At 42.1% G+C, this 19,255-nt stretch overlaps 1 protein-coding gene across 1 annotated transcript in view; it reads right to left on the minus strand.

Moving 5' to 3' along the window:
* The window catches only part of EXOC4 (exocyst complex component 4), a 481,536-nt gene that overhangs the window by 228,149 nt on the left and 234,132 nt on the right, over nucleotides 1-19,255 (minus strand). Inside the window, exon 10 of the mRNA XM_068401273.1 lies at nucleotides 15,407-15,503. Coding sequence (XP_068257374.1) covers nucleotides 15,407-15,503 — 97 coding nt within the window. The remainder of the gene's footprint in view (nucleotides 1-15,406; nucleotides 15,504-19,255) is intronic.

Here is a 19,255-nt window from a genome sequence, read left to right on the forward strand (position 1 = left end):
AGAACGTGAAAAGGTGCCAGTTCACGAGTGTTAATCCTTATGAATCAGGAATATCGCTATGAATTATAATTAATTTTTGCAGCGGTAATGGGACTGTGGCACGTGGTTTCATCAAAATTCAACTTTGCTGATTAAACATCTTCAGGAATTTGGGTGTTCTACATCAAAATTATAACAGTAGGTAAAGGTCATTGGGAGCCGCACTTCTATTCATTAGATTTCAGGTTTTTTTCCTCTCCTTCCCCCTTTCTTTGCCAGACTAGGCACACGACTGCAGCAACTCAGCATACAAATTTGGTAGCTCAGCCTCCCGTGCTTCATTTGCATCTGTTGATTCATTTGGGCACGTAGATAAGGTCAGCGCAAATTGAAACCTCTGCCTTGTTAAAAAACTTTGCCCCATCTACCATTTAGCACCATCAATTCTCACGCAAAATCAGGGGCAACGCTACCTAAGAGCGTTTTTCTCTCTTACTATAGCAAAGCCAAAATGAATAATAATCCCTTTGGGTTTGAACACAAAGAGGATTTCTGGATAGAGCCCTATGCAAGACGCACAATACTTTTCAAACCGGGCGCGTGTGCAGGGAACTCTGAAATAGCTTTTATTTATCAGCCCTCCAGGCATGCTGCTTATTCTGCCAAGCTTTCGGAAAGGTTTAAGGACACAGGGAGAATTTATGGGAAAAACTCTACCACCTTCATTTTGTTTACCTGATTTGATTGACGTTTTTAAACGATATTGTACTCTCAATAGCTGCTGCCTTCAATTCAAAGAACTTAGCTACACTACTTCAAAGATCGTGTTTTTAACGTAGTAAAGCGCCTGATGGTAGGCAATTACAACACATTATCAGAATAACTCTAATACCGCATATACTACATTACAAATGACAACCAGCAATTAAACCCGTTACTGCCTTTCATCAAACTAACGAGAAAAAAACACTTCACTATTGGCCTGGGCATATGTAAAACTGAGAATAAGTACCCGTTCTGCTTACTCGAACAATAGTTCTCCATCCTTGACAAGTTCTATTTGTTGTTTTTTTTTTTTTAATATGGAATAGGTGCCAAACATTTTCTTTAAGAGGCTCTTGGGGGATGCACATGGCGGATCTCCTCCCATCATACAATAAAAAATGGTATGGAGGTTGTGGTGAGGTGGGAGTCAGTCTCTTCTCCCAGGTAACCAGCGATAGGATGAGAGGAAACAGCCTCACATTAAGCCAGGGGAGGTTCAGGATGGACCTTAGGAAGAATTTCTTCACTGAAAGTTATTAGGCATTGGAACAGGCTGCCCAGGGAGGTGGTGGAGTCACCATCCCTGGAGGTGTTCAAAAAACGTCTAGATGTGGCGCTTCAGGACATGGTTTAGCAGGCATGGTGGCATTGGGTCGATGGTTGGACTTGATGACCTTTTAGGTCTTTTCCAACCTTAACAATTCTATGATTCTATGAAAAACGCTCATTTCACATGGCTGGAACGGATGCACCTCTTGTGTGACTGGACACATGCCAGCGGTGGGGACTTTGGAGAAAAAGGCAGATAAGCAGAGGTTGGATGAATTGTTTTATCAGCAGATCATTAGGCAACAAGTTTGGCCCCTCTTATATAGAAGAAAGATTGACACAGATGAATGGGAAGTGGAATATACTCCCAAATACTCGAAGTGTCATGAAGAACTAGGAAGAATGCTGCCTGGGAAGGAGATGAAGCAATAATTTAGGAGCCAGGCAATGAAGAGAGAGAGAGAAATACCAATGTTAAGAAAAGACAGTGACTAGCAATCTAGAGATTCCTTGCAATTAATTCTATTATTTTTTAACAACAATTTGCTTTCAGTTCAGATTAACAATTTACACGTGCTGCAGGCCCAGTTTGATTTTCCAAGTGAACTGCAAGACCTGTTTTCATTAAAATCAATTATACAGTATGTATCAAGCAGGATGACTTTCCCAAAGAGGAACGGATTGCAGCGATAAACTGCACAGCCCTGTAAAATAAAATGAAAAACGATTCTAGACTGAAGACTTGTCTCCACCATTTGTGAAGATGGAGTAAAAGAGGATGGGTTTCTTTCCTCCCTGTAGTATTTTAAAACTTCAGAGCATTTCAATTTTCCTACTCCATGTAGCAGTTTTGATTTTCTGTGTTGTGATTTCTCCACCGTCTGGCCATCCACCAGACCACGGTTCAGGGCTGTCACTAATCCTCCTCCAAAAGCAGCAGAATGGTGACTTTCTTCTGAGAGCTCTGGAGACCTATTAGAAGAGAACCATATCTGACACTTCCCAATATTTCTCCCTTCTTGTTGTATTTAGTGTTCTTCCTAGAAGGTCTCCAATTTTTCTTTGTATTCAGAACAATTACATCTCATGTCTACTGAACCTGGCTCAGTAATAAAAATTATCAACTTGGGTATCCCAAAACTAAGGAATAGACAAATTTTTGAGGGATCTGCACTTATTAAGCAAAGTTATTTGACTTTATGGAGTGTAAACAATTATTTTTTTACTCTGAAAACACTCACTCTCTTACAGTTACTGCAGAGGTAATGAGTTTACTGAAAAAAGTCACCCAAAATTATTAAAGCCACTAAGAGCTTCACTCAGAACCTCATCATCATTACGTTTTTACAGCATACACAGCACTGCTAGTACACTACCTTCTCTGTAGTCTTTTTATGCTACGATAAATCAGCGGGGGCAGTCAAAATAAAACCTAAGCAAAAAGAAGTGCTTCTGTGTTCAGAGGCATATCACATCATTCAGCATCCCTGGTACTGCCACTCCATGAGTTTTAAGTATTATTGCAAGGATTGGTTCTTAAGTCACAATAAGGACTGAAAAAAAAAAGAGATGCTGTTAGCTCCTGCTATTTTGTAACATTTGTTTTAGTATTTCCCCAGAAAAAAAAAACCCAGAAAACAACTGATCTGAAGGTACAGAACGAGGGTGATGGCCTTAACTGGTCCTACTGGGCTCCTGAAACCTCAAGTTACCACTATCATGAGTAGTAACTGCATTTAAAGGTCCATTTCAAAAATTAAACTCCAGGTGATATGTCACTGTCTGGATTTTCTCCAGGAACAAAAATATTTACTGGTGTCCATACACTCAAATAAACATTCATAACACTTAGACAAGCTGTGATTCACTGGAGTCCACCTCAATAGAAATACAGCTTCATACTCTCCTGTTCACACCCTGTCACTGAGGGCAAAAGCACTTATCCGTCCATAAAACCCCACCCCACAAAACAGCCACCAATCAGTTGTCTGATAGTGCTGTTCATCTACAGATGACAAATTACTCAACTGACTTGTGGAGTAAGAGTTATCTCCAATCTACAGACCAGGAAGCAGAGGCTGAAGTGACTGAACAGCATCAGGCAGATGGGTCAGGGCAATCCCAAGCACAAATACAGGCTGGGCAGAGAATGGGTTGAGAGCAGCCCTGAGGAGAAGGACTTGGGGGTGATGGGTGACGAGAAGCTCACCATGAGCCAGCAACGTGCGCTGTCTATGACACTTTGTCTGAGACCACTTCCACTTGGCCTTGCTGCTACCATGTGAGAGTGGTGTCACCAACCCTGCGCTAAGAGGCTCCCAGTATTTCATCCAGATTTCAGACATGGTCTCCAGAAAGAATATTCCCATTTTCAAAGCCAGCAGAAGACTTCGCCTTTAAGGAATACAACGGTGAGAAGAAAGGTGCTTGAAGTTTGCACAAGGCATTCATGCCACCTTCTGCTAGATGTAGTCCTCAGAGTTGACTATATCACCCAAGTACGAGCAGGCAGCAGAGCCATCATTACCAGGCTACAGAAGGACACCGAAAGCTCAACCAAGCTGTTACCAACCTGTTGCAGCCCCAGAGAAAATTCATTTTTTTTAAAAAAAAAAGACCCCAGAGAGACAAAGTTACAATAATATGGAAAATTTGGACCTTGATTAATAACAGTGGGAATTTACAACTTTCAGTTCTGTTCCACCTATTACAAATCTGCACAGAATTTATGACTGTTCAACTAGATGCTTCATCCACAACGGCTTCGTCCCTGGCAGTTGCATAACTAGGATTTACTAGATGATCTTTCGAGGTCCCTTCCAATCCCTAACGTTCTGTGATTCTGTGATTTCCACATACAGAGTAATTTCACGCTGAGGTGTTAATGAATTGACCTTTCTGAAAAGCTTGGAAGTTATCAGACGGAAGGAGCTACAGAAATGCTTAGCAGGGGTATTACACAATGTGCAATTACTGCTAATCTATCCGGTATTCAAGATGCCTGGGACCCAAAATAACTAAAATAAAGGTCAACTTCTTTCCTGCAACATTTATTTACGGCTATTCTGCAGATCTCTAAAAATTAGCAGAAATTACAATTAAACTCCTCAGGAATATTCCACCAAAAAGTTATTCTGCGTATGACCTGGTGTCTGAAAAACATGCTCTTCCGTGAGCTGACAGAATCACAGAATCAATCAGGTTGGAAGAGACCTCTGGGATCATCGAGTCCAACCATTGCCCTGACACCACCATGGCAACTAGATCATGGCACTAAGTGCCATGTCCAGGCTTTTCTTAAACACCTCCAGACATGGTGACTCCACCACCTCCCTGGGCAGCCCCTTCCAATGGCTAATGACCCTTGCTGAGAAGAAATGCTTCCTAATGTCCAACCTGAACCTCCCCTGGCCAAGCTTGAGGCTGTGTCCTCTTGTCCTATCGCTAGTTGCCTGGGAGAAGAGGCCGACGACCTCTTGGCAAGGCATCTCCTGTGGTGCTACAAGGACTTTCCTTTTCCATGCGCCTTTGGGGCACCATGAAAACCCTGCAAGTGGTTGTGCAGCCACATCTGACGTGGCCAGACCAAAGCATCTGGTCTATAAAACAGGAATAAATGAAGGTCCCGCACTGTAATATCCATGGCAGAATTCAGCAGAATGGAAAAACAGAGTTTACTGGTGAAGTAACTTTAAAACCATTAGTTTTAGCTCTGCTCAGGAAACTGAAAAGAAGGTAATAGTTGAAATAAACGTTTCAGATTTCACTCTTCGAAATGAAAATTAAATACTCTGAAAATATCTTTTCTTCCCCTTTTAGTATCTCTGGAGGAGACTGAAATTCACCTCCGGGCTCTAACTGAGATAACAGCTAGAGTTTCGCCAAATAACAAAATTTTAAATTGTATGTAAGGTTTTAAACAGCTTTGCAAAAAACCAGCAAGAATAATCCAGCAAAACCACAAAGCAGAGAGCTCTGACATGAGTGGTCCAACACTAAAGGAATCCAGATTCACTAAGAACGGCTTTTCCTGCAAGACCCTTTAGCTAAACAGCACTATATTTATGTAAAAATAATGATAAAAATTTAAAACTCTTCCCTTTCATATCCCTCCTGTTCTTCTGATTGCTTTACGGAGGAAATGAGGCCAGGTTGGATGAGGCTTTGAGCAACCTGGTCTGGTGGAAGGTGTCCCTGCCTGTGGCAAGGGGGTTGGAACTAGATGGTCTTTAAGGTCCCTTCCAACCCAAACCATCCTGTGATTCTATGAAATGGGGTTTAACAAGCACTGTCATTCCGGGTTTTATATCTTTACTTTTAACAGCAAATACGAAATACAGGAACCACCTTTCTTGTTTTCATCGAGAAACAGGTCTCCTGTATTTCAACTGAAAAACCATAAAGCTTTGTGAAAGTATTTCAAGGCCATAATGCAGTAACTTGGCCTGAAGCCACACTAGGTTTTCATCCTTGGATTTCCCCTGTCACCTACAGGGAAAGCCCTCACAAATGTATTTTCTGAACAGCTACCATAGAGATTACAAACTCAGAATTTGTCAAGTCTTCTTCCCTTTTCGTCCACAACGAAAACGAAGGATGCTTTGCTATTTTTGGCTTCTTTTTCTGTTGCTTTGAATTTTTTTTTGCAGCATCAGAGTAGGACTTGCTGTATTTGAAATGAAAGCTGGTGTTATTATAAAGCAAGTTTTAGCTGCTGTGGATGTTCGTTCCCCAATGCCAACTGAGCTGCCAGAAAGGCACCAGCTCCTGCATGGGAGAATCTCACGTTGTGATTGAAAAGATTTACAGTGTCTGATAAGCCAAAGCATTAAATATGGATCTCAGTGTGTAACTCAGGCTCCTTAAAGCATTCTTAGACTAAGCTACTCTGTACTTAAGATAGTTAAATTAAATAAATGGATCCATTCTCATGAGCCGGCAACTGGCCGTGAGCCGGCAATGTGCCCTTGAAGCCCAGAAGGCCAACCGTATCCTGGGCTGCATCCCCAGCAGCGTGGCCAGCAGGGCGAGGGAGGGGATTCTGCCCCTCTCTCTGCTCTCGGGAGACCCCCCCTGCAGTGCTGCGTCCAGCTCTGGGGCCTCAACAGAAGAAGGACACGGAGCTGTTGAAGCGAGTCCAGAGGAGGCCACGAAGATGTTCATAGGGCTGGAGCACCTCTGCTCTGGAGACAGGCTGAGAGAGCTGGGGCTGTTCAGCCTGGAGAAGAGAAGACTCTGGGGAGACCTTCTAGCACCTTCCAGTACCTGAAGGGGCTACAGAAAAGCAGGAGAGGGACTTTTTACAAGGGCATGGAGTGATAGGATGAGGGGGAATGGTTTTAAACTGAAAGAGGGGAGATTTAGATTAGATATTAGGAGGAAATTCTTTCCTGTGAAGGTGGTGAGACACTGTTCCAGGTTGCCCAGAGAAGCTGTGGCTGCCCCCTCCCTGGCGGTGTTCAAGGCCAGGTTGGATGGGGCTTGGAGCAACCTGGTCTGGTGGAAGGTGTCCCTGCCCATGGCAGAGGGTTGGAACTAGATGATCTTTAAGGTCCCTTCCAACCCAAACCGTTCTATGATTTTATGTCCTGTGGGAATGGTTTAAAAGTGCACCAGGGGACGTTTAGACTGGACATTAGGAAGCATTTATTTACCAAGAGGGTGGTCACACACTGGAACAGGCTTTCTAGAGAGGTGGTCGATGCCCCAAGCCTGTCAGTGTTTAAGAGGCATTTGGACAATGCCCTTAATAACGTGCTTTAACTTCTGGTCAGCCCCAAAGCAGTCAGGCAGTTGGACTAGATGATTGTCGTAGGTCCCTTCCAACTGAGCTATTCGAAGACACAACTCAGGTCTCGTGATATAGTATTCATAAGGAATAAATAAGTCACTGAAAACTCATATGACATCATAAACCTCTTCTTACATTATAATAAAAATAACAGCGTTCAGCAATATGGGGAACCTTAATCCTGCTCCATGGGAACACGAGTTAAATGCTAGAACTAAACCTAAGCAGCGCTTCCACTAAGAAATGAGCTAAAACTACTTTGTTGGCTTGATGAAAACAAAGCGGGTTAGAAGTAATTCATTATCGTGGAATTGAATTAACACTGTTTTCAGCTATTCAGCCTAAGTTCTTGCAAATGTCACAATTTCTATGTTCCTTCAAGGTTGTGTTTCATCTGAAGGGAAGGAGGAGCTGGAGACATGTGAAATTTCTGACAGGCTGTTGATTTTCTGTATGGATGAAGCATGTTTGAAAACTCAAAATTTGACGGATTTGCAGAAGCACATTCTCTGACAGACAATATAAAATCAATGCATCACATATTAAGAGTTTTTTTGGCGTGTAAGAGTTTTTGTTTGTGTGGGAGGTAGGGGGAGGATTGCTTTATTTTCTGTCATCGAAAATGAACAGCCTTACCTTAAGGTTTTTATAAACTGTCATCTTTAATCAGACACACACAGTAAGACTGTCAGTTCTCATAAAGCATCAGGGGGGAAAAAAAAGGCACAAAATGTGAAGCTGTTCCCCATCCCTTTCCCGTGCGTGTGCCCCGTTTCTGCGATGGCCTCAGTCAGAACTAAACCTTTTCTTAGCAGTGTCACAACAACAAGCTCTTCGGAAATGTGTCTTTATAATTCAGCGCCGCGGACTTTATGAGAGCTTGTCAAAGAGGAAAGAGTTAGGATTCGCCTGCAAGAAACATTCATTCCTGCTGTTGACAGATATAAAGTACTAAATGTCAACAGCAAGGGACTCGTCAACTAAATGTCTTCTAAACACTCGTTAAACCAGGGGGAGGAAAAAAAAATTCAGTGGGTGGGTGTCAAATAGCTCCCTTAAGATTTTGATTCAGGTCAATTGAAGTAAACAGCGAGCGTATGAAAAATTGCATCAAGCATCCGTCACACTCAAGGATGAGTGATAACAATTCCAAAATAAAGATGGGAATATTAAGCATCACGGTGACTACTGTTACCGTAACGAGAAGCAGGAGTAGAGATCTCCTGATTTGAGCCCCATTTGTCTCGCCACACCGCCAAGCCTGCAGAGAGGCACCATCTCCCCCTCTAAAGGGACGATATTGGCCACCTTCTCTACCTTGCAGAAGCGAGATTTAGATTAACTAGGTGATATTTTTCCCTCTCTTTGAAGATAAAGGATATGTCTGAATGTAAGACTTAAAAAAAAAAGCAGTATTCATGAAATCTGGATGGTTGTGATGGTGGTGGACTTGGTAGTGTTAGGTTAATGGTTGGACTTGATGATCTTAAAGGTCCTTTCCAACCAAAATGATTCTATGATTATATTTTTAAGGGGTCACTGACTTTAAAAGTTTGCAAATAATGTTTTCCTGTGTACATAACAGCATCTCAGACTCTTTTTTTACTTAACCCCTTATCCTCTGAACATCGTTCAATCTGAAATACAAACTTTAAGCAGTCAATATTATAAGTTCCCTCTCCCAGCTTGAGTCGGTTTTATCCATTTCTCTAAAATCAAGTATTTTAGGTTTGATTTCAAAAAGCTAAAGACATCAGCTCTCATTATTTCACACTATCTGTGCCCTATGAGTCTCTGACATTTTCCATCTACTTGAATAATAATATATACCCCTTAGGCTGATAAAATACCACATATTTTTCTTAACATACTTGGTATCATTTAACATAGTCTAAACACACTGAACGTAAGTAACAAACTAATCTAATTTTCACACTCCTTTTGCTTTCCAAATAACACACTCCCCATATTATCAAATATTAATTTTGTAGTACACAACTACAAGTTATTACAGCATATTTTAAAATCATATTAGTTGTTTATTATTATAGCTGTACAAATATACTAATAAAAGGGATTATCAGGGAGGTACACATGGGTTTTTAGTTATATACACAGCTTGTATCAATTACAGTTGCTCACAAAGATGCTCACAAAGACCAAAGGGCTTCGATACCCCATAGGAACCACTGACAACTTTACCAACCCCTCCCAACATTTTCCAAATAAACAGGGGATTTAAATTCTACATACAGTACTTTTATCCTGAATTAAATAGAAGCTCGACATGATTATTCCCAAAGCATGAAAAGCTAAAACATCACTGCTAATACCTATGTAACTGAGTGTATGTACATATTCTGTACGTCACACACCTCCCTCCCAAGGACGGGTTACCAGTGGAGGCTGAAATTTGACCTTCAGCAGTTCAGAGCTGATTGTCACCCGCTGGTGAGGAATACGCTGGTATCAACAGGCAGCAGAAGTCAATTACTACCCTCCTTGATTATTCTCTAAAACATTTATTTCTTAAAAGAGCAATCACTCTTTTATTTGCATTAACGTAACTGGAAGAAACAGGAAATTCCAGAAATGCTATCAGGCAAAAAGCTGCTGCTTTAAATCATGGAGACCAGTATGAATGGACATAATCATTTAAATGTTAAATTAAAATGTCAAGTTGTTCCCTGCTCTTTTCCCCCTACTCTGAACAATCTGAAACACCAAGAACGAGCAAACTTTGCAGTGCCTTGGACCATGCACACACCCGAGCCTTAAACTTTAGTCTTTGCACCTCAAACAACACCAGCAGAGTCAGATCAGTAATTTTGCCTTTCCTGCTTCCTTTTTTTTTGGTACTCTAATAAATAACACTTTGTTTTTCACCTTCTTACTCTCCAGACTTTGAAATCAAAGGCAATGATGAGAATATCACTGACACGTTGCAGATCTTCCCACCTGGCAAAGAGGGAGATCCCCTAGGACAGACTCTGCCCATTCAATGAAGAGGGAAGGGGTGCCAAGGCAATTCAGCCTCTCCAGCCCACTCCTTCACAAGGATACAACCTTGTCTAGAAGCAACTGCTTCTTCCGAATCAATGAACACTTTGCTTTCTCTTCCAACCCTTTTAATTGCTGCTTGATCTTAATGAAGTGTGGCTGAGATTAATAAACGGATACCCTCGTGGCCTTAATACCCAATATCCAAACAACGTTCAACTGAGTTAGCATCAGCGGTGCTTTCACGATTCCGAACGCCATCATCCCCTCCATCTCCGGTCCCTCCTGTCCCTCCCCCTTAAGCCTCAAGACTGCAGACATCTGTTCTTCAATTGTCTGGTAATAAACATACTCCATAAAGCATATGTAAAATGATTATTACCCTGAAGAGCCAAGTGCCTTTCAAATGCCAGCTGAAACAAATAAACAACAACAACAAGAAAAAAATCCCCACCAAACAAATGTTACAACAGACATCACTCAGGCTGTTCAATATTCCATAACGTAAGGGGCTTCAGTATCGGTCCCGCATGTTTCCTTCCTCCAACGGGAGATGTTAGTCCACAGACCAGTTACACCAGCGCTTTCACGATCCAAGGAGATGCTGGTTAGCAGCGAAGGATGAAGAAAGCAACTGAACTCTTTTGGTAAGTTTTATACTTTGACACCTCCCGCAATATGTAATTAAGGAAAATCAGATGTATATTCCTCTTCAATTTGTAAGTCCAATTAGTTTTCCTATGTAGTTAGTAAAAACCTATTCCCAGGAATCACCTCTGCGAGAATACCCCCTTGTCTTCCAAAAATTCACTGTTCATTTATTACGTGTGTGGTGGTGTCGTTAAGTCCTGGTAATTAATCTGGGGCTTGGTGCGTTTCAATTGTCCTAGTGGAAATTAGGGACCTACGTCCCAAATGGCACAACATCTCACTTCCCAGCTCTGGCTCATTGCTCTAAATGAATCTGAGTGAAGAAAGACTTTGAAAATCATTTGTATGTATTACATTCTCCATGGTTGTAAATTGTTTCTCTAAACAAACTTTCGTTACTGGAGCTATGGGGGTTAATTTACAGCCCCCTGAAAGCCTGCTCTGTGTTCTTCAAAAGGATCCAAGCTCAGCCTCAGTTTGTAAATAAAAAAGGACCAAAAAAAAAAAAAAAGGCTATTATAACCAGTAAACTTAACACTGTGTGCAACACTGACGTGACAGACAGTGACACTTTTCATATGAGTAGTACAAAAGACAGAAATTCAGACTGATAAATACAAAAGCTCTGGTTACAACTCTCCAGCTAAGATTACTGTGCTGAATTACATTTTAAAGCCATCACTTAATGTGATGCTCAGGCTTTAAATCATCACGCCAGTGTCTGATTTCCCAGTGATCCAGTTAGCTTAATACTTCTAGAAGCACTCAGCTTCTTCAGAAGATCAGCTGACTCATCCAGTGCTCAAACTTCTCTGTCAACATATTTAAGTGAACTTGATAAAAATACGAAAAAAAAAAACTTCTAAATAAAATATTGATTATTTTGAATTCAAAACAAATTCATTTTAAGCCTGTACAAGTGACATCGCTGAAACATTCTTTGCTAAGTCGTGGGCAACGGGAGAGGTGCCTGAGGACTGGAGGAAAGCGAATGTCACTCCAGTCTTCAAAAAGGGCAAGAAGGAGGACCCGGGTAACTATAGACCGGTCAGCCTCACCTCCATCCCCGGAAAGGTGATGGAGCAACTTGTTCTTGGTGCTGTCTCTAGGCACATCAAGGATAGGGGGATCATTAGGGGCACTCAGCATGGCTTCACCAACGGGAAGTCATGCTCAACCAACTTGATAGCCTTTTATGAGGATGTTACCCGGTGGATAGATGATGGTAAAGCTGTGGATGTGGTCTATCTCGATTTCAGTAAAGCGTTTGACACGGTCTCCCACAGCATCCTCGCAGCTAAACTGGGGAAGTGTGGTCTGGATGATCAGGTAGTGAGGTGGATTGTGAACTGGCTGAAGGAAAGAAGCCAGAGAGTAGCGGTCAGTGGGACAGAGTCCAGTTGGAGGTCTGTGTCTAGCGGAGTCCCGCAAGGGTCGGTTCTGGGACCAGTTCTATTCAATATATTCATTAATGACTTGGATGAGGGATTAGAGTGCGCTGTCAGCAAGTTCGCTGATGACACCAAACTGGGAGGAGTGGCTGACACAACGGAAGGCTGCGCAGCCATTCAGAGAGATCTGGACAGGCTGGAGAGTTGGGCGGGGAGAAATTTAATGAAATATAACAAGGGCAAGTGTAGAGTCCTGCATCTGGGCAAGAACAACCCCATGTACCAGTACAAGTTGGGGACAAACCTGTTGGAGAGCAGCGGAGGGGAAAGGGACCTGGGGGTCCTAGTGGACAACAGGATGACCATGAGCCAGCAGTGTGCCCTTGTGGCCAAGAAGGCCAATGGCATCCTGGGGTGTATTAGAAGGGGTGTGGTCAGCAGGTCGAGAGAGGTTCTCCTCCCCCTCTACTCTGCCCTGGTGAGGCCGCATCTGGAGTATTGTGTCCAGTTCTGGGCCCCTCAGTTCAAGAAGGACAGGGAACTGCTAGAGAGAGTCCAGCGCAGAGCCACGAAGATGATGAAGGGAGTGGAACATCTCCCTTATGAGGAGAGGCTGAGGGAGCTGGGTCTCTTTAGCTTAGAGAAGAGGAGACTGAGGGGTGACCTCATCAATGTTTATAAATATGTAAAGGGCAAGTGTCAAGAGGATGGAGCCAGGCTCTTCTCAGTGACATCCCTTGACAGGACAAGGGGCAATGGGTGCAAGCTGGAACACAGGAGGTTCCACTTAAATTTGAGGAAAAACTTCTTTACGGTGAGGGTGACCGAACACTGGAACAGGCTGCCCAGAGAGGTTGTGGAGTCTCCTTCTCTGGAGACATTCAAAACCCGCCTGGACGCGTTCCTGTGTGATATGGTCTAGGCAATCCTGCCCCGGCAGGGGGATTGGACTAGATGATCTTTCGAGGTCCCTTCCAATCCCTGACATTCTGTGATTCTGTGATTCTGTGAAAGATGATTGAGGCAGGCCATCAAGAACCTCAACAACAAATGGAAAATAACGCAAGTGAAAACTTCACACCTCCGCAGCAATTACCTCCTCGAGAGCTTGACACTTAATGCAATAGCATCTAGAAAAGGGCGACAAAGATCGAACCAACAAGGAATGTACACGTAAGGTGATGTGCTAGAAATTATTGCAAACGTCAATATTTTAGCAAATCCACCATATTCAGCATTTTACAACCACAGCCAGCATCATACAGCCAATTTTAACAGAAGCCAACGGGTAAAGCCTGTTTGCTGGTAGGACAGGTCATTGCTATTGACTCCCATCAGGAACAGAATTCCCTGTAGGAAATTATCAGCAAAAAGAAATCCAGTTCTATGGTCATCCCAGGTATGCTGCATCCCATGCATCACGTGCATGCCAAAGTTGAGGAACTTGAGTTAAAACTAAGCTAGCAAGGACTCATGCATTTACTCTATCGATCATTTAAGTAGGTAAATCACATTTTAAAAGTTTCTACAGTCTTCGCCTACACCCAAACTCACCCCACTCTGCAGTGAGAAAAGGGTAAGCTGGGTCACAGAGTATTTTCCTTCTCTTCACACAATTATCAATGAATCACTCAATGCAAGGAAGTTAAGATGTTGCAGATGGCTGGCATGAAAAAAATATATTGTACGCAGGTACCTTAATCTTGATGCAATTATTTTTTATGAAGCAAATTATTTCTACTGCCTATCTTGCAAGCTGGTAATGAAAGTGAAGTGTTTGTGAGAAGTGCTATTTAAAGCAGAGCACTCATGTTTGACTCGGATGGCAAAAAAAAAGGGGAAAAAATGAAGCAGGAAGGCAAATAGAAAGAAAGAAGTATTTTCACCAGTTTCTAAATCAATGTGAAGTATCTTATCGATAAAAATAAGAGCACCACCACCCCCTTCCGTGCTTGAAAGAAGCCTGTAAATTCACTAAAGATGAAGAGATTGAAGTCCATATCACAGTGGTCATATCTTAAATAGCATATTGCATCTTAATCATCATAATAAAATGGCTGAAAACTATAAATTATGCACTAGAAAACTTATTTTAGCACATTTCTTCCTAAAAGAGAGAGACGTTGAAACAAAATGTGCTTGTGAAATTATCCACTTCATTACGGGCATCTAGCAACAAATGAAGAGCGTACAATGTACGCAACCCTTTTTTCAAGGAAAGATCTGAAAAAACGTAACAGATTTTGATATGTCCTCACAACAGGCGCTGTTCTCAAGATTATTCCAATATCTAGTGTCATGACATCAGAAATTTAAATTTGGAGGTATTTATGCACCTTCCTTCTGTGTTTTTAAGTCCTGAGAAGTCACAAATGACCACAGTTCTCAGCTACCGAGACGGCAGTCAGAACGTTCCTTCATCTGGATATCAGATTCCAATTACTTTTTATTACTATTTTATTATTGCTTGTTTTTAGCGCCAGAGAAACAAGTCCCATTGCCTAAGTGACTCATGATAGTGAGTAACACAAACAGAGCCAAGGAGGGAAATGCTCTGTAAAGGTGCTAGCAATGAATAGGAAAGGACATGTCTGATGATATAGGAAAACCCTGCAAGGAAAAAGCAGAGGTGGAAGATTGATGTAAACCAAGAACTGTACTATTTAATTCCGGCCAAACTAAGAACGTGAACTGTTAGATAGTAAAGGAAAAAGAGCAAAATTATAGTACCAGAGGTGAGTGACATGGTGAGAAGAGGCTTATTATAGACTTGCTCTGGTTTAAAGTTCCAGCAGTCCTTGATGAGCTGTGAATTTCTAAGATTTTAGTAATTGGCACAGCACTTCAGATGAGGCATTTAATTTGCAGTCCATAGACCATACTTGTTTTATCAAAGAATGAACTTACCTTGCAGTTCATAAAGTATCCTTCTGACTTTTTAATAAGCATAATGGACAGTCAATGATAATTTGTGACAGGCTGCAGCTAAACTTTCCCCAACTTGGGTCAATAATAAATTACACTGTTCAACGACAACGGGTCACCCAGGCAAGCAACCCCACTTGGTATGCTCGTTCCTTTTGAAACAGATTAAAGAGCATCGGCAACAACCTCAACTAGTGATTAGTTTTTACACGCATGCACATCAACAACATTACAGCAAGCCCATTGCTGTGGGACGTCATCCCACAAGTGGCAACGTGCCCGTAAAGAAAGCAGGTTAATTCTACTTTTTCTAATTATTTGCTCCTGTAGAAATATGTAGAAAAGCTTTACTTACCTGAGGAGGGGGTGAAAGATGATGGTAATGTTTCTGGCTCCTGGTTTGCAGACAAACTTGGATCCGCCGCCTTCAATTAAGTTATCATCTGGTCCTCCTGGAACATAACGTGAAACAAGTTGTCTAACAGATCTGAACATCCCTTGATTTTTAGATAGTAAGTGATAATTAAATATTTAGGTCTGTCTGTAAATGCTTCATTCCTGGCAAAAGATCAGTAATTAACATGAAGATACGCTCTTTCTCTCTTCTTTCTGCTCAGAGAAAGTACTCCTAATGCAATAGGAACCATACAGATAGCAGTTATACATTACTTTAGGCTCCTCTTTCCATAGTTAGCGATAGTATTGCAGACAGACTGGTAAGTGCAGGTCTCCTACGGCACAGGACCCAGTTTCAACCGCAGAAGAGTTTCCCAGCCTCATCAGACGAATTTGTGAGTTGGGCTGAAGTCCAATGTACTGGGCTGGAGGTGCTAAGACGTTACACATCATACAGACAAGAGATGCCCAGATACCATTAAGAGACTTGAGCCTCGTGGTTCTTCAGAGTGTCACCCCACTGACAGATGGGGACCTCCAGCCTCAAGTTTCAGTGACTTCAGCAGCTATTGGAACAGCCCAAAACCAAACACACACTTAAATCATCCTTTCTCAAAAGCACAAGAGCCTTCACCTTGTTTAATAGGCACCCAAGGTCTTGTCCACGTGGCAAAGATGTGCTTTGAAGCACACAATGCTTGGAAAGGGTTTTAAGAGCAGCACGTTTTTTTGCTGCTTCCATATTGCTGTATGGAAGGTTCCTGCACCTCTGACTGATGATGCCACCATTCAATCCCTTGGAAGGTAGCTTGGTTTTGATTGCCAGTGACATGACATTTTAACTTATTTATTACATTTAACACTACTGGGTCTCTCAGGAGTCCATGTCCTACACCAAGTCCTGTAATTCCCCAGCAGAAGTCTCATTTGCTCAAGTTCCAGCTGCGTACAAACAGGCTCTCAGCTATGGGAAAAATAAACTTGTTGAGTTGGGCACACTCCTTGGTAGTAAAACATGAGCTCAGACAGCATTACTTACACACCTCAGGCCCAGAATGCAGGACATGAAAACACCCACCTACGTGTCATTACATCTGAACTAAAGTCACTTCCATAGGCAGCTCCTAACACCAAAACACCTTAAATTAGGATACTGAGAGAGAAAAAAAGAGAGGAGGACAAATCCTAATTTCCTGAAACCCTTGCATTTCCTGATACCAACCAAGTCCACTTGTCACCCTTCCAGAAGAAAATGTTTTTAGGAGAACAGGCCAGATGCCCCACACATAAGCAAACGACAGCATCAGAAAAACACTCATTCTGAAATTAGCAGCAATTTAGCACATAATCCCCTGTATTTTGGTCATACTCCCTTGTCACAAAGCACAGACCATCATCTTGCTGGTATCACCTGACAAGCAACCCTACCAAGCGTGCTTTTGGGCTAAAACCCTCAAATAACCACAAATAGGAAGTTAGGCGAAGTTTGTATATCCCAAATATTATCAAGTCCTTTTCATTTTGCATGTGAACTCTCCTTAATGATTGAATAATAATAAATACAGAACCTAATCACATTATTATGATAGCTTTATAGGCTGGGAAATGACAAAGTACTTGAAATCAAAACACCACCGGCAGATTATTGAATTTTTTTGACCCTGACATCTGTCTGCCTCAAAATGAGAAGAATCTCTCCAAATTGGAAAGTGCAAGAGGAGGAACACAAGCAATGAGTAAGTGACTCCGACCTTCTTTTCAAAGTGAAGGTTATGGGCTTTAGGTCATTACCTGCAACCCATCTACAAAAAAAAGCTCTTCGATGACTTGATTTAATTGACCCTCCTATTAGCAACCTCACAACAACATCCAAGGACCACACAGGTCACTGACGCCAGTTCTTCCATACCCTAAATGGTCCCTCCAGGTCAGGAGTGTTTTCTACAAGAATTCACAGCACTGGTGTAGTCTCCAAGATGCTGTTTCAGTGCCCCGGTAAAAGGGACAATATTAAATTCCCTGTGGAGTGGGAAATCCATGCAGCCATCCCCTAGATATTTGCAGTCGCAGTTTTTCCTCAAGCTGACTGAGGTCCCTCAAATGCACCGTTACAACATGGAGCTTCTTGATAAATCCTACAGTAACGTAAGGACTCACGAAGCACAAAGAAGCAGCTGAGAACAGAGTTTATAAAACTTTACTGATTATAAAGAGGTAGCTGTTAAAAAAAAAGTTCAGCAATTACATTTTGCATTTTAAAAAGTTAACTTGCACAATGTGACAGTTTAATCGTGCAAAAAAAAGAGGCGCAACTTCTAGGAAAAGAAAATTATTCATTTCCCCTATTAATGTCAGATCCTGTAATTTCCAGTGGGGTCTGTGTCTTAACTGACTTACTGAAGAATTCATCCAAGCATGAACTACTGAGGCATGAACTAGGAAATACAGGCTCAAATTAAGAAAGGGGTGTTATTCCTGTTGCAGCAAGTCATGCTGCACTAATCAATATTATTGACTGGGATGAACTCCACAGCAAGGAATAAAACAACCTGTCTTATGTGCTTGGCCCTATTATGTGAGATTTGAGAAGAACAGACACCGGCACTGAGAGAAAAATATGCTTTTACATCTTTTCCGCTCTTAGCTTTCAATTAATAATAATGAATGTTCTAGATGTAGGTGTAAGCTATGAGGAAAAGTAATTTTGTTTGTATTTAAATATTTTACATTGAAAAACACACTGAGATGTAAATCTTATTCCCGATGATGCCTCGTACATACTGACAACAACCCAGCGTTGCAACAGTTCTTGCTAATGCCGGCAGCCTGCACTGCACCCCTGACCTTTACCTCTCTCGATGCTGCCATCGTACCTCCATGGACCCAGAACTAAGTTGCTGCAGCCCAACACAAGCACAGCTCCATTCGGGCATGGCCACAGCACAGACAAGCAAATCCTGCCATTTACCACGACTCACAACGCAGCAGTTTTGTTATGATAGCCATTGAAAAGGCAAAACTGGAGCAAGAGAGAGCTTATGATGCCTTTGCCTGGATATTCAGGTGGAAATTCAGGGGAAATCTCTAGTGGAGACTCTCCCTGACTACATCAACGTCTAAAACATGCATTTATATTGATCAGGCAACATGGATATCAGGAAAAATTTCTTCACTGAAAGGGTAGTCAAGCACTGGAACAGGCTGCCCAGGCAGTGGTGGAGTCACCATCCCTAAAGGTATTTAAAAGACAAGTAGATGTGGTGCTTAGGGACATGGTTGAGTGGTGGACTTGGTAGTGCTGGGTTAATGGTTGGACTCAATGGTCCTTTCCAACCCAAACGATTCTATGATAACTCCACTGCAGACAATGGTCTGTGCTAGAGAGCCAACAGGCATCTCCATAAAAATACACCCTGAATATCCCTTCATCCTTACTGATTCCTACCAAGAGCATCTCTTGTAGGGAGGTGAATGATCGTTCATCCAGTCTACAAAGAAACCAATACCAGGCAGCTCCACAGAAACAGGAGATGAAGGAAGAGTGGAAAAAAATGCCCGTTGTGTTTTTTTTCCTCCTTGTCAAGATGATTATTGGAGGCAGTTTGTGTAGTCTCTCAAACAAGAGCTAAGCATGCAAATGGGACTGCTGGGCTGTCCCAAACACATTCCACATCACATGAGCAGACTCCAAGAGAAGAAAATTTTCCACCTTATTAAGAGAAAAGGAGCTGTAAAGCCCTGTTCCCAGTGAGCACCGAAGACTTTCAACTGGTAAGTGCTCAACTTTATTGCCATGACAGCTCACTAT

This window comes from Nyctibius grandis, chromosome 5 (genome assembly GCF_013368605.1).
Source record: "Nyctibius grandis isolate bNycGra1 chromosome 5, bNycGra1.pri, whole genome shotgun sequence".
NCBI lineage: Eukaryota > Metazoa > Chordata > Aves > Nyctibiiformes > Nyctibiidae > Nyctibius > Nyctibius grandis.